The sequence below is a fragment of the Podarcis tiliguerta genome (assembly GCF_965153285.1).
Source record: "Podarcis tiliguerta genome assembly, chromosome: 13".
Taxonomy (NCBI): Eukaryota; Metazoa; Chordata; class Lepidosauria; order Squamata; family Lacertidae; genus Podarcis; species Podarcis tiliguerta.
This window is the reverse complement of record NC_139546.1, coordinates 20,973,757-20,992,392: the sequence shown is the minus strand read 5'-3', so window position 1 is coordinate 20,992,392 and position 18,636 is coordinate 20,973,757. Positions and strand designations below refer to the sequence as shown.

Below are 18,636 nucleotides of genomic sequence, written 5' to 3'. Positions count from 1 at the left end.
GACTATAAATGTGGGATGCATTATTACTAGAGCAGTCAAGTACAACATTTCCCTGTTGCCTAGAATGAACTCACAGGGGAATATGGCTCCAGACAGGGAGGACTTCCTGTCATAACTGCTCTGGAGCTTCCTCTCCCTGTGTGTGACCAGGTAGATGGGTGTGACCCTAGCTGACCAGATAAAAGGGCTGGTCACAGAACCATCTCTCCCTTGGACTCTTACTTTCTTACTCTTGGATTCTCACTCTCCTGGCTCTTAGCCAGTGCATGACTCAAACGTCACATAGGATGTAGCCCACAAGAATAAAGACTGAGATGTAGCTCAGACTTCTTTTTACTGTAACCACAAGATAAAGTCTGCCTTCAGATTACTGCTGTGAACTGGATGTGAGTAAAACTTTATTCTTACTTTTAAAGAAGACTGTGTTGTGTTGTTATTATTTTAAGAGGGAAATAAAGGGGACACATACCAGAAACAAACCAGACTTGACAAGCCAGACTGGACTGCTTAATTAAAAGATTCTAACAAATCATCAACTGGCTTCTAATAAGTTGCAAAGGGAATGTGCTCTGCTGTTTACTCACTAGCATGATTGTAGTATCAAAACAATATAGCCTCTCCTACCTTCCTTAACATTCCCACAGTAAAGAATGCTAACCACTTTTTGAACATTGAGAAGAAATGTGGAAATGTAATATTTTAAGGGATATGTTTTATAAGTGGCAGAAAGATTCTTCTATCATTTACAGTGCTACCTTGGGTTACAGACGCTTCAGGTTACAGACTCCGCTGACTCAGAAATAGTACCTCGGGTTAAGAACTTTGCTTCAGCATGAGAACAGAAATCGTGCGGCGGCAGCAGGAGACCCCATTAGCTAAAGTGGTACCTCAGGTTAAGAACACTTTCAGGTTAAGAACGGACCTCCAGAACGAATTAAGTTCTTAACCTGAGGTACCACTGTACAGTAGAAGCTGGGAGAAATTTGTGTGTTCATCATCCAGTGATTGCAACATGGTGTATGAAACAATCTTTGTAGATCAGAAGCTGGGATTTCATATAATCTCATCAAAGGTATTTCCTTAAGAAATGCGTTTTCACATTCAGGAGTAAGGCATGCAGTGATGTGTTATCAACTGGTGTGCATGCATGTGGGAATCAGTGAAACTTCAAATGCACTGTGATTTTAAAGAAAGTGGGCTGGATCCACACAAAGTTAGTTGCACATAAAATGCAGTCCTAACCTTGTCCACTCAGAAGAAAATCCTATTGAATTAAATGGGGCTTACTCCCAGGTAAGTGGGGTTAGTATTGCAGTCTTAGTTCTCATTGAAATCAATGGGAGAAGGTACTCACAATTTACCAAGCTCTTACTGATTTCCATGAGAAATGGGGCATTTACTTAGAACTCCTGTGCGCTTGTCTGTTTCCAGGTAAGTGCATTTCACAGTCAGAAACATCACTTATTTGCTTTGGATTGTTCTGTTTATCATTGGCAACTTGTCTAAGGCAGATCAGCTTCAGAATGCTTGATATCTGCTTGTCTCCTTAAATGCTTTTTCCTTCCGCACAGATGATATAGGCAAATTTCGTCAGCCCCAGAGCCATAGTATAAGATTTACTCATGAATAAAAAGAGGTTGTGAGTTTGCAAACTATGTAACAACCAAAATAATATCGCTTCTATGTAGGCCCAAATTATACTTCAAATTGGCTGCAGCCTTAATTCAGGCAGTATTCCAGTTCTGTGCACTTTGTGCAATGGCAATACTTTGTTTTATACAAATGGTGCACACAAATTGCATGGTATACACTGCACACATTTCACTACTAGAGCATGTTATGCACAGGAACTTTGCATGGACAACTGGTTAAGATAGTCCAAGAAAATAAATCCTTTTCACTCAGGAAGAAGAGTCCTGGTGGACTGTGTAGTCCAGCATTCTCTTCTCACAGTTGTGGGATATCTAAAATAAGGCAGTCAAAACCAACAACTTCTGATTGCTAGAAAGGCACACACACAGGGGAAGTTGGATCTCAGAGTCTACAGGAAATTCTTCCTGTGAGAGCCACTCCCACTGTGTCTAGCCAGGTAAAGGGGCACAACCTTCTCTCTCTCTCTGATCTCTGCTATCTGATCTCTTCCCTTTGATGCTCCATCAGTGACTAGGGAAGTAAGACATGTGCTGAGTCTGAGTCACAGCTCAGACTCCAAGTCTAATCTAAACTATAATATATGTCTGTAGCTACATTTTAAGCCTGCCTCAAGACTGCTACTGTGAAACTGAATGAGTAAATCTATCTTTACTTATAAGAAGACTGTTTTGCATGTTTATTGTTTTAAGAAGAAGAAAGGGGGGAAATAACAGGAAATCCAGTCTGCAGTAAAGCGTACTGAATTACTTAAATTAAAATGCTAAAGCTAACTTCCTTATTTTTTGCTGACAAAGGGATGTACTCTGCCAAACTCACAAAGGATAATATCTAAGAAATAAATCCTCTTCTATTTTCCATACTCATCCCTACAGTGGCCAGTCAGATTCTTGTAGGGAACCCACAAGCAGGACAAATGAATCAATTCCCAAATAAGAGCCTTATCCTAAGTTTGCTTAGAAGTAGGTTCCACTGAAGTCACTCACACTTCTTTCCAAGTTAATATCCTTAGAATTCTGACATATATATCCTAAGGATGGCATCCAGAGTCATGCAGCTGTTTTGTCCTACATAAAACCTGCTGTCCTTAATACGTCTTTCATCAAAATATCAAGAGAGACAGGGAAAAAAGCCATTTTGCCTGAGTATGGTATAACACTAGCCTTTAGCACTGCAACAAATCAGTTACTTTCTGGCTGGTATTAGTGAGCATCCATGCTAAGCCAATGAGATATAAAATGGAGTACATCACACTTCTTGGGCTTTGATGAAAACACATTTTGTCAGGGATAAAAACCAGGCATTGAGCCAATGACAGCCAGACTTTGCAAGGGACCGAGAGTAGGAATGAGATGGCAGAGTCCTGAGGTGATGGAACAGACTGCAACACTTCAGCATGCAAGCCAGGGATCAGCCTTTAGGTCAACAACAACAACAACAACTCATTGCAAGGAAGAAAGGAAGGCTAGAACCTTTCTCCTCCACCTGCTTTTAATTTCTGGGCAGTTTTAAAAAAACAAGTGCAGAAAACTTTCCAAAATGTTCCTCCCACCTGTAGCCCAAAGTGGCATAACTCTATCTCACCACATCTCCCAGCTGCATATGTAGACTACCCTTGAGTTCAGCAACTGGCATCTATGTGAGCCAATTTCATCTGGCATAAAAGCAGAGTGCTTTTGACCACAGCCTGGTTATCACTGTCACTTGGGTCAGAAACTGTGTGTGGTGGTGGCAGTGGAACTAGCCCACACTGGCTTTAATATCCAGATGACCCTCAAAGCCATGACCTTCTTTGAGAGACTGGAGACCTAATGCAACTTTCTGAGCTATGGACGCATGTGAGCAAAGTAAGTCTCCCTTTCTTTGCACTTTTGCCTTCCTTGCACACTCCAGAAGCCCATTTCTCCTACCATCAACACCTTAATCTACTGCTCCTCCTATTGCCTGCCACCCTCACCCCATCCAGTCTAAGACTTCAGGCCACTCCCCACTTCTACATCAACTTCCTCCTTCCGGTTCAGGGTCTTTAGCAGGCCTAGCACCGCTTTTTGGAGCCACCAATGTCTTGGTCCTCCTCTAGGTCTTAACCTACCCCTGGCTCTTCATATGCCAAGCAAGGACCTTTGCATAATCCCTGCCTTGGCAGTGGCTCACAGTAACCCATCTGGAGCCTGCCATTATTATTATTATTGTTATTTTGTGGCTCTTTGTACAGCTGCAATTAGTTGACATGGACTCAGAGCCCCTCTCCTTCCAATGGGCCTTGCCCTTTGGGTTGCATGCATCAACATATCCTTTCAGCACCCCCACCCCCACCTCCCTCCAGATAGGAAGCTTTGGACTCTCGGCTCCTTCCCCGTCCAGCCTGGCCCCACTGTGCCCGTGCACCTGTGTGCGTGTGTGTCTTATGCACATTGGTGGTGGATATTCCAAAAGCAGATACCTGCGCTGGGGGAGCTGTTTTTCTGCTTGGAGTTTTGCCTCGACTCTTTCATCCAGGGGAAAATCTGTTTGGCGAGAGCGGCGTTACTAGAGCCCAGGCTGGCTTTGCTGGGGGCGCTTTTGACCCCCCCAGGCTGGCTGTGGTTATTGCTGCTGCCGCCCCCGTTGCTGCTGCTGCTGCTGCTGTTGCTGTTGGTGGCGGTGATAGGATTGGGGGGTGGCGAGACGGGCGGGGGCGGGTGGTGCTCCTGAGGCAGGCTGGGGCGCATGCAGCTCCCGTTCAGGTCTTTCGTTTTGGCCAGAGGGGAGGCGTTGCCGAGGGACTGGAGGGTGCAGGCCGGCCTCTGGTAGTCGTGGTTCTCCACGTGAGCCGCAGGCTGGAAGGGCTGCGGCGGAGGGCCCTCGTAGCCGAACCCATTGGCTCCCTGGTAGGAGTAGCCCCCGAAGAGCGTGGAGGTGTCGTAGTAGGTTGTTTTCTGCATCGCTGGGGCTCCCCGAGGTTCTCGCGCGCTGCTACCAGGCTCTGGCTGACCCCCTCATGGAAGGACATTGGCACCCCCAAGGTCACGTGGTGAGGAGGCCTTCCCCGGTGTCTTTTGCAAGCTGACCTGAAAGGTTAGAAAGGCACACACAATAATACGGCACGGCCTATGAATCCATCTTGGTCATTGAAAAGCCTCGTGACATGAATAGCTCGGGCTGCTGCGCGCGAGGGGAGCGGACAGCAGATGCTGCTTGGGCGCTCCTGGGCGCGCCTCTCGGCGAGCCCCTTCTCCCCTGGAGCAGCCTCGCCAACTATTCCAGGACAAAACACACAGAGAAGGGGAAAGGGGCTCCTCATGCCCGCTTGGATCGCTAAAACCGACCCCTGAGCAGTATTGTCCTTTTGTTCTTTCCAATTGGGTTGGTATTGTTCAAGAACCATTGCTGAGATAGGGATAGAAATCTTCCAACGGGGGGAGAGAGGATTTCTTATAGGCCATTCAATCTAACTCTCTAAGGTGTTTCACATAGGTGCCTGCCTGCATACATAACATTGTCAATATCCACACACACATTCATACAGGAAGAAGTCGACATAGTTCGCCGCCCGCACCCCCACTCGTAAGAAAGCAATAGAGTCTTGGCTTTCTCCACGCGAATCTCAAGCCCGTCAATTTCCGTGAGCGAAACCTCCAAAAAAGGGGCCCGAGCAGAAATAAAACCCAGCTGGGAAGTAAAAGTCCCATCGGGGCTGACTCCCAGATAAGCAAAGTACAAGTTAGAGATGTGAAGTCACTTGGTAGATCCATACTGGAAAGGTTTCTTCTGTACCGGTGGTATCATTTTTATATCTATCCACACACACAAACACATTGTATGCATGCAATTATCAAGTTCTTCTAAGCTGAATTCGTATTATAAATGAATATTCTCCTGATATGATTCCCACCCCAACAAGGCACCTCAGAAAAATAATATAAAGTGTACAAGTATAGATTGGGTAGTAGGATTTTTTAAAAATCACTGTTACCTTAAAATCGATCAGGATCCATGTTTTTAAACCAACATTTTAATGTTAAGCATAAAACTGAACTCAGCTTCTGACATTCCGCCAAATGGTCCACTTGCAGCATAAGGCTAGGCATGTTTACTCGGAAGTAAGTCCCAGTGTGCTCAAGGGGGCTTACTCCCAGGAAAGTGTAAATATAGGACTGCCGCGTTAGTGCGCTGAATTTAGAGAGATGGGATGGCTGGGAACATTGTCAGATTTAGAGACCTGTGCTGAATTCTTTGATGTTGGCGCTTTTGATACTGTTTTCCATGTTGTTTTTGCAACTCTCGTTACAGTTTGGAAACAGGCTATAGAATCTACCCTGCAAGCCCTTAACAAATCTGGTTCAGTTGCGACTCCCAAGGTGCTAGTCCGGTATATATATATATATATATATATATATATATATATATGAAACAGCTTCCTTCTATGGCTTCTCATCCTTTCTTTAAACAAAATAAAACACAACCCAGTTTTGCCACCAGGCCATTTGGTTCTCTTGATTTTCTTTCCCTTTAACTTTTATGTTTGGTTTGTCCTCCCTTTATTTAGGGGTGGGAGGGGGAAATTCCTCCCTCAAAAAGGAAAAAAAAAGCATGTATTCTTCTAAGGAAACATTAATTTTCTCCATGTTGGAAGGGCGCAAAAAGGCTAGAATTATTTAATGGGTCAAATAATAAATCAGTAGAGAAAGCACACGCACACACGGAAGGATGAAAAAGAGAGAATCCTGTTTCACTGTATTCTGTATTTCATTTCAAATGCCTTTTTTCCCAGTGAGCTACAATCTATTATACTCCCCTACAGAATGGAAAATAATACTGTAACCCAATATTGGTCAGTTCTGACCATAGGAACGCGCACACAACAGGAGCAGCCTTCCCCCCTGACTTCCCTACATCTATGCACTTCAAAACCTAAATATAATTCAGACCTCATACCCAACCACATGCCCCACCTCCTCCTCCACGAACCTCCTCCTCCTCCTCTTCAGTTTATGCCTGTATAAATTCTGCAGTTTGCAGAACAGCAACTCTAAAAGTCTATGTTGTGGTCCTTTCGTATGTTCCACGGTTTAGATACAACCGTTGCCTTCTAGAAGCAGGCTGTTAAAATATTTGCTATGTATTAACTGGAAAGAATGATAGAGCTGCTGTCTTATTTCAGCTGTTCCTTAGCAGACATAAACACTCGAGTACTCTCATGGCAATAGATTGATTAAAAATAAAGAAGAAACGCAATAATCATTAATTCGATATTAAAAGACTGGGTTCGCTGGAACTGACTAAGCGGTTCAGCCATAACGATAATTTTACTAGGCCTCGCTGGTTTGTTTTGGATTTCTTGGGACCTCTGGAAGGCCTATGAGAAGGTGGAGGCCAATGTCTTCTTCTTTTAAAGGAAGAATTAAACAGTGCATTAAAAATTAATTCCCATTCTACTCTTCTCGAAAAGGAATCCAAAGTGGTCTGAGCGTTCAGTAGCAAAGATTTTTTCGCCCCTTTTGTATCTCATCTTTCAACACGTCCCAAATGTCGGTCATTTATCTTAGTCGGAGACGGGTGGAATCGTAAATGATTTACTCCAAGGAATTGTTGCTGTAGTTGTTGGGATGTGCGTGTGTTTTAAAAAGCACCCCGAAATCTCCAACGGAATAATAAATAGGAATAGTGCATTGGAAATTAGACCTCGAAATGGTAACCGCAGAAGTTCCTTCTCTCGCTCTCGGAAGTTTCGTTTTTATTCTAGAAGAGGAACCTAGATTCTAAATAAAAGCCTCTCTTCTCGGGAACTTTTGCAAGAGAGATATTTATTTATTTTTCGCAATTTTTTTTTTTTTAAAAAAGAGTGAATCCAATAATCTAGAAGCTGGTTAAAGGGTTTGTGCCAAGAGCGAAGGGAAGGCCGTGGAGCATGGGAAAATATAGTATTAAAAGCTCCCTTTAACCTCCATGTTGGAAAAAGAATTCTAAAATTCGCAGTCCTACTCTGGTTATGGGAGAAAACCGGAGAGCCTTTCTCCTTAGGGTGTATTTCTCCATAGTAGGGCAAAGGCAATAAATAATAATAATAATAATAATAATAATAATAATAATAATAATAATAAAACTGGGGTTCCGGACAACTCTCCAGTTCACAGCAAATTGTTCACTACATTTAGAGCTTTCCCCCTTGAAAAATTAAAGGGGGGAAAATCTTCCACCACGTCAAAGAGAGAGAAAGAAAGCGTTCTAGATGAAAAGGCGAAGGAGAAAGGGGGAGGAAAATAGAAGGGGGAGAATAGCAAAAAGAGGGGGGAAAGGGGGGTAGAAAGAAGGGGAGGGAAGGAGGGGGGGAGAAGAAGAAGAGAGAGAGGGTGAGAGTGAGAGAGAGAGGAGAGAGAGAGAGACGCTGCGTGGAAGGAAGCTTAAAGCTTGTGAACTCTTCATGAACCGCGATGCGAGTCATACAGCTATAAATCATGGAGACACGGTCTCCGCCATTCACAAACTGATAGCCTATTTCGGTCCACCTTACCTTAGCCTCTGACGAGAGCAGCGCGGCGAGCAGACATAATATATTTTCGCAGCCAGCAAGCAACGCAATCAATAAGCGAGGAGAGCTCCCCCCATTCCTCTCCCGTGCTCGGTTTTTTTTTTTTTTTTAATGTTCAAGGAATATCTAGAGAGAGAAATCCGGTCATAACGCCAAAAGGAGGGGGGACATCTCTATAGGAGCTTACGGTGAGGGATGCTCGGGTCCTCTCTCTCTCTCTCGCCTCTCTCTCTCTCTCTCTCTTTCTCAATCCGTTTGGGGAGGAGTGCGGGGGGGGGGGGAAGGTGAGAAGAGGTAGGAACCACAAGATGCTAGACAGCCTTCCAAAGATGTATAGGGAATCCTTTGATTGTGGCTGCCCTATAGTCTTGGTACGCCCTGTTCACGGTTAACAATGGCCTCTGGCTTAACAGCAGAAGGCAAGAGAGAGGGAGAGAGAGGGGGAGAGAGAGAGAGAGAAAGAGAGAGAGAGAGAGAGAGAGACAGGGTACAGAGGAGGGGGAAACAGAAAGAATAGCTGACATGAAATCCTCGACAAGGAATGCTTAGACTGAGATTTAAATGACATAATAATAACATCTAGTTATTATTTTTGTTAAACCGGGCAATTTAAAACAAGAAAGCGCGGGAGGGGGAGGGGTTTGAGGGGGGATTCAGGAGAGAGAGATGTAGAGATTTCGTTTCTGGGGGCGGGGGGAACGGAGGGGTGGTTTTTTCCCCCCTTCTCCCTCCTGCTTTGGGAGGGCTTGGGCAAACGCCAAGGTTGCTTCCTGACGGCGTCAGGAGTGGAAAGGAAATATGCAAATAGAGAGGTGGCGGACAGAGGCCTAGCAGGATAGCAAAAGCTGTATTGATTCACGTGCTTCGCAATTAGGTGTCAAGTTATGCTAATAAATCTTTGGAACAGAGGCAGATTTTCTTTCTTTCTTTCTTTCTTTCTTTCTTTCTTTCTTTCTTTCTTTCTTTCTTTCTTTCTTTCTTTCTTTCTTTCTTTCTTTCTTTCTCTCCCCCCCCCCCCCGAATTTCCTTCAGCAGAGCAAGCGGGGGATAACTCTCTCAGACCTCCATTATACCCCACCCTGGCCAAAATGGATTGCATAACCCTCCGATATGACTTAATTATTATGACAAGCATATGCGGGGAGGGGGAGGGAGACGCGGCAAAAGAAAGCAGCATTTTAAAAACAACAAAACAAACAACAGCTCTTGAGAACATCTCCCTGAAAAGTTTTACAGACCTTCTGGGCGACATGAAAGGGAAAGTTTTAGAAAGTTTATATACTTAACCTGGTTGAGTGCTATTGGTTCCCTGAATGCTCACGTTGTGTATGCATTATGGGTTACATTCGAGCACGTCAGACTCGGAGCAGACCTGCTGAAATCTTCAATTAGTCCATTGATGTCAATAGGTCTACTCTGAGTATGGCTTAGTCAGATGCCACCCATAATGCAAGCGTTCACACATAGGGAGGAAGAAGAAAGACTGACTGATCTACATTTCCGGCACCTCTCACCGTGTTATGCTGAACATTTGGGATGCAAAGTTTCATTCAGTTTATTGGGATTTACTTGCAAGCGACTGTGATTGGGGCAGGAATGTGATAAGTTCACCTGACACAGGGAAGTTATTTAACATTAGATAGATGATAGATAGATAGATGGATAGATAGATGACGTCTCTTTAAGTCACTCAAGATTTATGACCCCCTTCCCTGCTCATAACACAAGGCGCTTTGCTTGCCAAGACAAAAACGTTTTCGCTCTGCTTTTGCTGCTGACCTGAAAGGGAGCTGTCGCTACAAACTGAGTGTGGGAGGAAGAAGTTGAGGTGTCTGCACATTTTTGGGTGCGTGCGTGCGAGGCAGAGGAAGAAGGGAAAAGGGGAGCTATTGTTATTCTCTCCCCCTCCTTCTTTTTGCACCTCTACCTTGAAGGGGGTAATTGCTGAATCAAGGGGAAACTGGCATTCAGAAAGGGAGTGGACTCTGGAATTAGCTCATTCCTTTCTTGGGATGTTCTGAGTGCTCCCCATCTTTGAGAATGGTTCTGTTTGGGAAAAACTTTTTCACTTAACTTTTCAGACCTAACTTGGTCTCTCATGCCTAAAATTGCAAGTGACTTTATCCACCCGGACAATGTTACCTTATTCCTGTCCACTTTGGCTTTTTTGTATGAGTTATGAAAAGAAATCCTAGATCTGCATGCGATGGTGGGCTATTTTCTGCTTTGGAAGACCATCCTGAGATTGGACGCTCAACTGAACCATGGTATTCAAGAAGAACTTCATTGGCAAAACACGTCCTGTGGAATTCTCCGGGTGGAACTTAGAAGTCTGCTGCTGGACAATAAGTAGTGCCTGCACGGATGGTAAACATAACTTTCAGAAGGGGCAAGCACTTTTATTGGCATAAACACTCCCTTTCTTTTCTTTTAAAAAACGAATTAGTAGCATTGTATTGAGTATGTTTTTTTGAATTTCCAGGTCTACTGTCCTTTTAGTCCTTCCAAGATTTAAGGCTGCAATCCCATGCGTATCTGGGAGTAAAATCCATTGAATTCAGTGTGGGTTACATCCGAGAAGGACTGCTGAAATCTAAACGCTAGGGAGTAAGTCCCATTGAACATACCAGGTCGTCCTTCTGACTTACATGCTGAGGACTACGATGCATGGAATAGAGGCTCAAAACAAGACCAGGGTAGAAAGCAAAACGATTAAGTGCAGAATGTAAAGTATCAAACTTTCTGTTAAAAAAAAGAGAGAGAGAGGCCTTGAATAAATCCTTAAGGTCTTTCTGAAACTGGTATGGCATAGGGGCTGCTGGCGGTGCACTTTAGGCGGGACCCACAATAGGTCAGGGGTGTTTTCTTAAAACTCACCAGTTCCTAGGCTGCTGGTCCTGAAGGTATAATGGAGAAGTACAATTTGAAAAAGGAGGGGACCTGTTTAAAAGAGAGAACAAGAGAAAGAGAGGGAGAGAGACACATACAGAGAGAGGGGAAAGGCGGGGGACGTGTTGGACCGTTTAGTAAAAGTATAGAACGTAAAAACAGACAAGTTTGGGACAGGAGGCGAATAAATCACTTTGGGTAAAAAATAGCCCCCTCCGTTCTATAATACCACTGTCCAAACACTCCTACCGCAGATTCGCCAACAGGACCCAGGTCTTTACCACCGTCGTTCGCTCACTTTAATAGTTGCCAGCTAACGTTTACATGTGTGTGCTGGGAGCCAACCGAAGTTAAAGATGATGCATGGACACAGAAGAGCCATACTTTAGGCGCGAAAGCACGCATTTAGGAGACATTTCGTTCCGAATATTTCCTTGCAGACTGGACTGAGAGAGGGTTGCCCGATTGCGGAGAGGGTGTTGTTAGCAAGAGGCTTTTGATGTTCTCTAAGGTTGTTAGGGTACGGTTTCCCGCGGTTGGGGTGGGTGGGTGGGGAGTTAATGGGTTTATTTTTTCCTGTTGGTGAACTTAATGTCTTTCGATTAAAATAACAGGAATAACCTAACCTGGGAGGAATATCCAGATCCATTTATTTTATTTCTTATATGCTTAGCACGTCGTGGTTTTTAAACTTTGGCAGTATATTCGCGAGGGGCGGGGTCCGAGAGAAGGGAGAAGCAGCCCCAGTTCATTTACCTGCAAGTAAGCCTCGCTTATTTTCAAACGAGTACGTGTGTACACAACACACACACACAGGTCCTTCTGAGTCTTTGAGTCTTTGCAATAGGGCATACACGAACCCAACGCATATAAACAGGGGCTATTGCTCTCAAGTTAAAGCCTGCCGGAGATCCCAACTTTAATCCCACCGAGGTCTAGTAAGATTCAGAAGGGTAGTCAGATGGTGTCTGGCGAACAAAATGGGCCGAAGGAGAAAGCGAATTCGCCAAACAATTAACCGAGGATTTGTGGAAGGCGAACTACTTTGAGATTTATCACTGAAGCTTGGGTAAGGTTTTGGTTTAGGGGGGAAAACGAGAGGGAGGGAGAGGGAGAGATCATTTAAAAATATTTTCGTTTGGGGAAACATTTCTTGGCTTTAATAACCCGGTTTTCCGTTCTGAATGCTAATATTATTAATCTGCAATAAAAACGTCCGCTAACCACACACCAACACTCCCCGAACGGTATCCCTGCATGTCACAGAACCTCTGGAATATAAATCACGCCCGGGAGGCCCCAGCTGCCCCCATCGCAATTCTGCGGCCTTTGGCAATAATTCCAGCTTCATTCCGCCTGCTTCTTGTTGTTCCTAGAGGCGCCCGCCCCTATGAACGGCCACCGAGCTGGCACCGGGCCACTTATACCACTTGCAATCATCGGTGTGCTATTTCTGGCTCTGAGTTTAAATTATTCGTTCTTTGCATCATAAATAAAGTTGTTGCTTTTTTGTTTGTTTTGTTTCATTGTGAAGTGTTTCTATGTGTGAGAAGTCTAGCAGATAATAATAATAATAATAATAATAATAATAATAATAATAATAATAATCTCACGCTTCTAGAACTCAGTGAATAAACCTAGTGGCAGCAAAATGAGGCCAAAGCAAATGAAGGCAGCTTACTAAAACGATTTCTGCTAACCTGCTACTGCTGCCCCAGTTCATTAACTACAGTTTGCACGTTCAGCTGCGAGTCATCCAGTTTTGCCTTAGTATGATGATAAGACAGTGAGTGGCATAAAATGCACGTGTGAAGTGGTCCTGAGCACCTTCAGGGAGATGTCATTCCCATCTTTTTAAATCTCGGCTGCTGGCTTTTGGAGGGCAGGGGTAGTGCGCCAGGGAGGTGGGTCACCAAGACAGCCCCATAAGTGGTGTTAGCCGTTGGATAGGGGGCAGAAGTGCAGCAAGTCTAAAAGACATAAAATCCTACAGGAAAGGGGAAAGTGCCTTCAGGAAGGATAAAACTTCCTCCCCCCACACCAAAATCCGTCTATTTTAATGGGGTAAAGTTTCTGCCCAGTACCCACCAAAAAGATGGAAAAGCAGCAAAAAGACAGAAACTCTCCCATTCTAGTGTTTGGTAGTGTTTTCTGGTCATCTTCATGTATTTTCTTAAACATAAGGTTTTCTATGTGGCCTGATGGCATTACTTAATACTGTTGTTATTTATTGCAGAAATACTGTTTTGTCTGTCCATCTGTCTATCCATCATCCATCCATCCATCCAACCATCCATTACGTTTTTATCTTCCCTTTCTGCTGTGGAAATCAAGGCTACCAGTAGTGGTAGCACATTATGGAATAGGGGCAGGTAACCTCAGACCTTAGGTGGCCCTCTAGATATCTTTACCTGGCCCTTGGGGCTCTCCCCAGGCCACAGCCATCTCTACAGCCCTGCCTGCCACCCTCCTCAAGTATTCTTGCCTGGCTGGAATGTATTATGGAACTCTGATAATGGCTCTTGCTTGCCTTGATGGAGGATGAATAAGGGTGAGTGAATGTGTGTAGAAATCAGACATCAACACAAAGGTAACATTTGCATTCATTGCTCCACCCACATTTGTCTCTGGCCCCTCCCAGTACTGGCATGTGGTCTCTGGTTGCCCAGAAGCCAGCGAAAGATGCGGACTGAAAAAGCTTCCCCAAAGCTGTTGTAGGACGGGAAATCTTTATATGGGTCCTTTTGTATAGAAATTCTCTACAAACCTTGTTTATTTTATTTAACACCAGTGATGCTTCACTGTAGCTATAGTTGTTTTTAATCTATCTATCCATGTAGTCATCTATGGAATGCATATTTGTGCTTATGGCTCTAAAACTTTGTATAAGTTATATAGACATAGAGCTTCCTGATGGAGGGTTGGGTAAAACCTGTTGTTTATGGCCCAACTATTAGGGAAAGCGAGGTAGCTGCCCCAGGCAGTTGATTTTGGGTGTCACAAAAGGGCATCACATTATTAGTCATGTTATATATTGTTATTGGGTTCTTTTTGTTAGTACTTTCACTGTCTGGGAGTTTTCTTCTTCTTCTTCTTTTTTACTTCAGCTGCCAAAATACCCTGACCAATCTTGGGCACCTGACGGAGGGAGGTGACTGCGGGAAGTAGTGCTGTTTGCTGTTACACTTCAGGCGGCAAAATATATTGAGCAAACCCTATTGTTCTGTCATAAGTGAACAGGGAAATGTTCCCGGAAGCCAGCAGTACTTACTACAATATTTATCTGTTTTTGTTTTTTTTGTTTTAGGGATTTGTATCCTAAGATGTCTTCCCTGGTTACATAGGAGCAGGTTGAAGAGAACTTAAGTTCTAAAGAACTTGGTTTGGGTGCAAGCGAAATTTACATCCAAATAAGTGTGCGATTAACATTCTCCCTCCTCCTCCTTAATCCTCTCATAGCCACACGTGCACGCAAACTCTACCCATGCGCCTACTCGGGATAAACCAGCATCTCTCTATCCGATTGTTTCCCTTGATGGATTGTAACTCTTTCTCCCCCACGACCTTTGGTTTAGAAGCCTAATAGCTCACCGGATTAATGGTCAATCAACGGAAGTAGTTTTAAATTGCCTCCAAAGTATAAAACATAAACAACAACACCAGCCAAAAGGGGGAAGGAAAGAGAGACGCCCCCCACAATCCCAGTCTGTTTTGTGCTCCACCCTCTTGGGGGGGCACTTTGTCTTGTGTAAGTGGTCCCTGGGTCTTGTTCTGCAGTTGGACTGGCTGGAGAGGGGAGGCGTGGGCGCACTTTACTAGTACGGGACAGTCCAGCACATATTTAAAAAGGAGGAAGATCAGAGAACCTGAGTAACTCTCCCCAAGCAGAAACGTGCATCTGGATTTCCATGGAAACTACCAGGGAACGTGTTTCGTATCAAATGCGAGGGCTTTCTTGTCTAAGCACAGGGACAACCTGACCACAAGCTGATTCTGAATGCTGTTTACTGCTAAGGCTGCAATCCTATGCGGTTACCTGAAAGTAAGAGCCACTGGACACCGTAGGACCTACTTCACATCATGAAGTGTTCGTGTGAGCGGGACCTTGAGATACTAGGCAGCTGACCTCTTGCATTGTCTTTCTTTCGAATTATGAAATAAAGGACTGAACCATACTTTCACGACGTGACCATTTTCAAATTTCTCTTTCTGTGTTTTCTTAAAATACTTACACCTCGCACCTTACTGTTCCGACCTGATTAACTTCACGCTGGCAAACTTATTAGGTTCTTGCTACCGAGTTTTATTACTTGGATCTATGTGTTCCGGGCGGAAAGGAGAAAAAATCGGGAAGGAGGAAAGGGAAGAATGGATGGCATTCAAGGAAGCTTTACTTAGAGTAGTCCCATTAAAAGTAATGGGCCTAACTTAGTCATATCCCTTAATTTTCATGGACGTACTCTGAGTAAAACTTAGTTGAGTAGCAACCAATCTTTTTTGCAGCTTCCATAGGCGACACCCTGCGGTCCCTCCTTCAGCAAGGGTGAAATTGACGAAGGAAATCACGACATCTCCGTTATTTCACTGAGCAGTTTAGCCTTTCTGGCTCACTTCTCCTCCTCCTCCTTCTCCTCCTCTCCCCCCCCCCCCCCGATTCAAATTTTCAGCGTTGTTATCTCTTCCTGGCCGGAGATAACCGTGGGAGCACGGAGAAGCACTTCCTGGTTTACTAGAAAGCTGCTCCGAGCTGGCCTGGAGGAGGCCCAGTTCCACACCCACGCTCGACCTCTTAATAGCAGCGTCCATTGGGAGAAAATAGCGCTTCCCTGGGAGCCCGTGTAGCGTTTTTGAAAACCTTACTTCCGCATAATTTCTGCAGAACTTCATTCGGGGCAGATAAAACTCGATTAGCTCCTCAGCAACGCTGCCATTTTAGTCGTGCTTACTAGGAAAGGCCAATTGAATTCAGTAGGACTTACTTCCACGTAAACATATTTAAGGCCTTGGCTATTTTCCCTATTTTTCCATTCTGAAGGAAATCAGCCCTGAGTGCTCACTGGAAGGACAGATCGTGAAGCTGAGGCTCCAATACTTTGGCCACCTCATGAGAAGAGAAGACTCCCTGGAAAAGACCCTGATGTTAGGAAAGATGGAGGGCACAAGGAGAAGGGGACGACAGAGGATGAGATGGTTGGATGGTGTTCTTGAAGCTACCAGCATGAGTTTGATCAAACTGCGGGAGGCAGTGGAAGACAGGGGTGCCTGGCGTGCTCTGGTCCATGGGGTCACGAAGAGTCGGACACGACTAAACGACTAAACAACAAAAAAATTTCCTAGCTGGGAAATTAAAGTGGATTGTGAGGTGGATGGGGACTAAAGTGAAGACTCCACCCCTCTTCATTGATTTACAGCGCAATCCTATGCATGTTTACTCCGGAGCAAATTCCCACTGATTTCAATAGTCCAAGGGAAGATTTGGACTAACAGAAGATAGTCTAAGGGAAGATTTGGACTAGGGGAAGATTGCAGCTTCAAGCAAATGATAAATGTAATGAAGACAGTTTGCTTGCTGGTGGAGCGGGTGGCGTCGTCAATAAGTTTCAGATAATCTCTCTTTTGGCATGAAAATACACTATTCAGAGTCATGCATGCAAAAAGGGAGAGGAAACGGGTGAGAAAACAGATTCCTATCCATGCGCATCACTTCTATCCTTCAGCCTTTTGGGCTTCTTTGGAGGTCAGTGGCCTGGAGAGCAGACCCTGATCTCAGCAGTAGAAGGCAGATTTCACCCCGTTAAAGAAAAGCGGGGGAGCCAAGCTATAATTCTCTCAGTTCACAACTTTTAAATTTAGAATCCACTTACTTCTGTCTGGGAAGAAAGATGACGATTGGATACCACAGAGCGAAATTGCGCCTACAAGAAAGGAGAAAGGAAAATATTTTCAGGCAAGGCGAAGGCTTCCCTTCTGAGGTTGCAGCTAGCTAGTCTTATATTGGAAACTTGCCAAATGGCAAAAAAAAAGGCAGGCGCAGGCAAATACCCGAGTTCTAGTCAAACTTTATGGAGCTGGAGTGTCCCCCCTCCCCTTTCCTTCACTTCGAGTTCCGTCATAACATCATAAAGTTCGAGAAGGGGGTGGGAGTTGAAATATATAACCACAACAAGCGGAGTCATCTACCATCACTAACTTTGGGCGGGGGAGCGGGAGGAGCGAAAAGAGGGACACAATCCTCCTTGGCATTTTGGTTCTGCTTCATACACAAGGAGGTACAGAGTGGCTTACTGTAGGGTAGCAGACATTGCTAAGAATCTGCTGTCAGAGACTGCGCAATTTGGGTGTTCTATGAAGCGCTCAGCACACTATTGGAGCTTGTAATTGCCCAGCAGCCGCGGTACTGGAAGGTGCCATGAATGGTAATAAACAGGTTTACATAATTAATAGGCAGGAAAAGACTGAAAGGGTAGGATGGAATGAGAGAGACAGGCAGAGAGAACAGATAAGCACTCTTCTCCTATACAGGGATAACCTATTGGTCTCTAGCCATTTACTCTAAAAGCAGCTCTTTGCGTTGAAGACACCATCTCAAACCAGTTTGAAGGTGACTATTTGCTATTTTTATCCCAAAGTAGTTTTTCCCTGCTTGCACCCCCGCCTCTATTTGGGGATGCTAGCCATCTCCATGGAGCTAAGTTGCAGTACAATTAGTGGGACTTGATTCCACGTAGAGGCGTGTAGGATTGGGAATGCCATTCTGTTGCGTTTTCTTCATCCACCCTTAGATATATTAGGTTTCACATATTAACCAGCCGTTTCCTTGTCCCGTTTCCTGCTTTGCTGAAACCCTCCAAGGCTCTTTGATCTATGGCATTCATCAGCATACCTAAAGGCTAATTGGGACTTAGGCATCCATAACAGACGGGCATAGAGCTGAAGCCTAGAGTTAATTTTTAATTGCAAGATGAAGAATTGTGAAAGCGGCCAATGTTTAACAGGCCCTCAAAAGCAGTATTGTGGGGCATGACTTAGAGCTTTGGTTTTAAGTCATTTCATGGGATGGGGACGTGCTTGCAGATCTACTTGTAAACGCAAGGACTTGACACATTCAAAAATGCGTTTTGGAAATCCGCAGTCATTATATTATAAACTATGGGCCAAATAGCCTTCTCTCTCTCGTTCGCTCTCCAATTCCCAAACAGGTAGGTAGCATGATGAATAGCTGATAGGGAACCAGCATCCTCGCTCTTTCTGAAGACAGACGTTTCCGATCTGGTGGGTTATCGGAGGCAAGTGGTTTGTTATTTGGTGCTGCATTCATTAAAATCTGACCACAGTCTAGATAGATCCTCAGTGCTGGAATGGATCCTTGCTGAAGTCCAAGAGGCTCCTTGTGGTTCTTTGGCACGTCGCTACCTAAACTGTCCTAATTAAGATAATTAAAATAACAACAGCACCCCAACATGATTCCCATAGAAGTTGCCCAGAGAATGTCAACTGAGTTTGTTTTCGAACTGGTGGAAAACAACATCTGAATTAAAGAAGCAGCCACTCCATTAATATCAATTTCCTTCAATGAAAACTTTGGT

General features: G+C 44.5%; 1 protein-coding gene across 8 annotated transcripts in view; it reads right to left on the bottom strand.

Annotated features, from left to right (window-relative positions):
• The window catches only part of HOXB3 (homeobox B3), an 85,557-nt gene that overhangs the window by 5,800 nt on the left and 61,121 nt on the right, over positions 1-18,636 (bottom strand). For 5 of the 8 annotated variants that reach the window (XM_083408415.1, XM_083408417.1, XM_083408416.1 and 2 more), the window contains 2 exons: positions 16,915-16,965; positions 4,094-4,700 (listed from right to left, as the gene is read on the bottom strand). In XM_083408415.1, the coding sequence (XP_083264541.1) occupies positions 4,094-4,574 (481 nt within the window). In that variant the 5' untranslated portion in view covers positions 4,575-4,700; positions 16,915-16,965. Of the gene's footprint in view, positions 1-4,093; positions 4,701-8,143; positions 10,611-11,038; positions 11,102-16,914; positions 16,966-18,636 lie in introns of those variants that run through there. The other 3 variants (XM_083408418.1, XM_083408422.1, XM_083408421.1) reach the window with 3 other exon arrangements.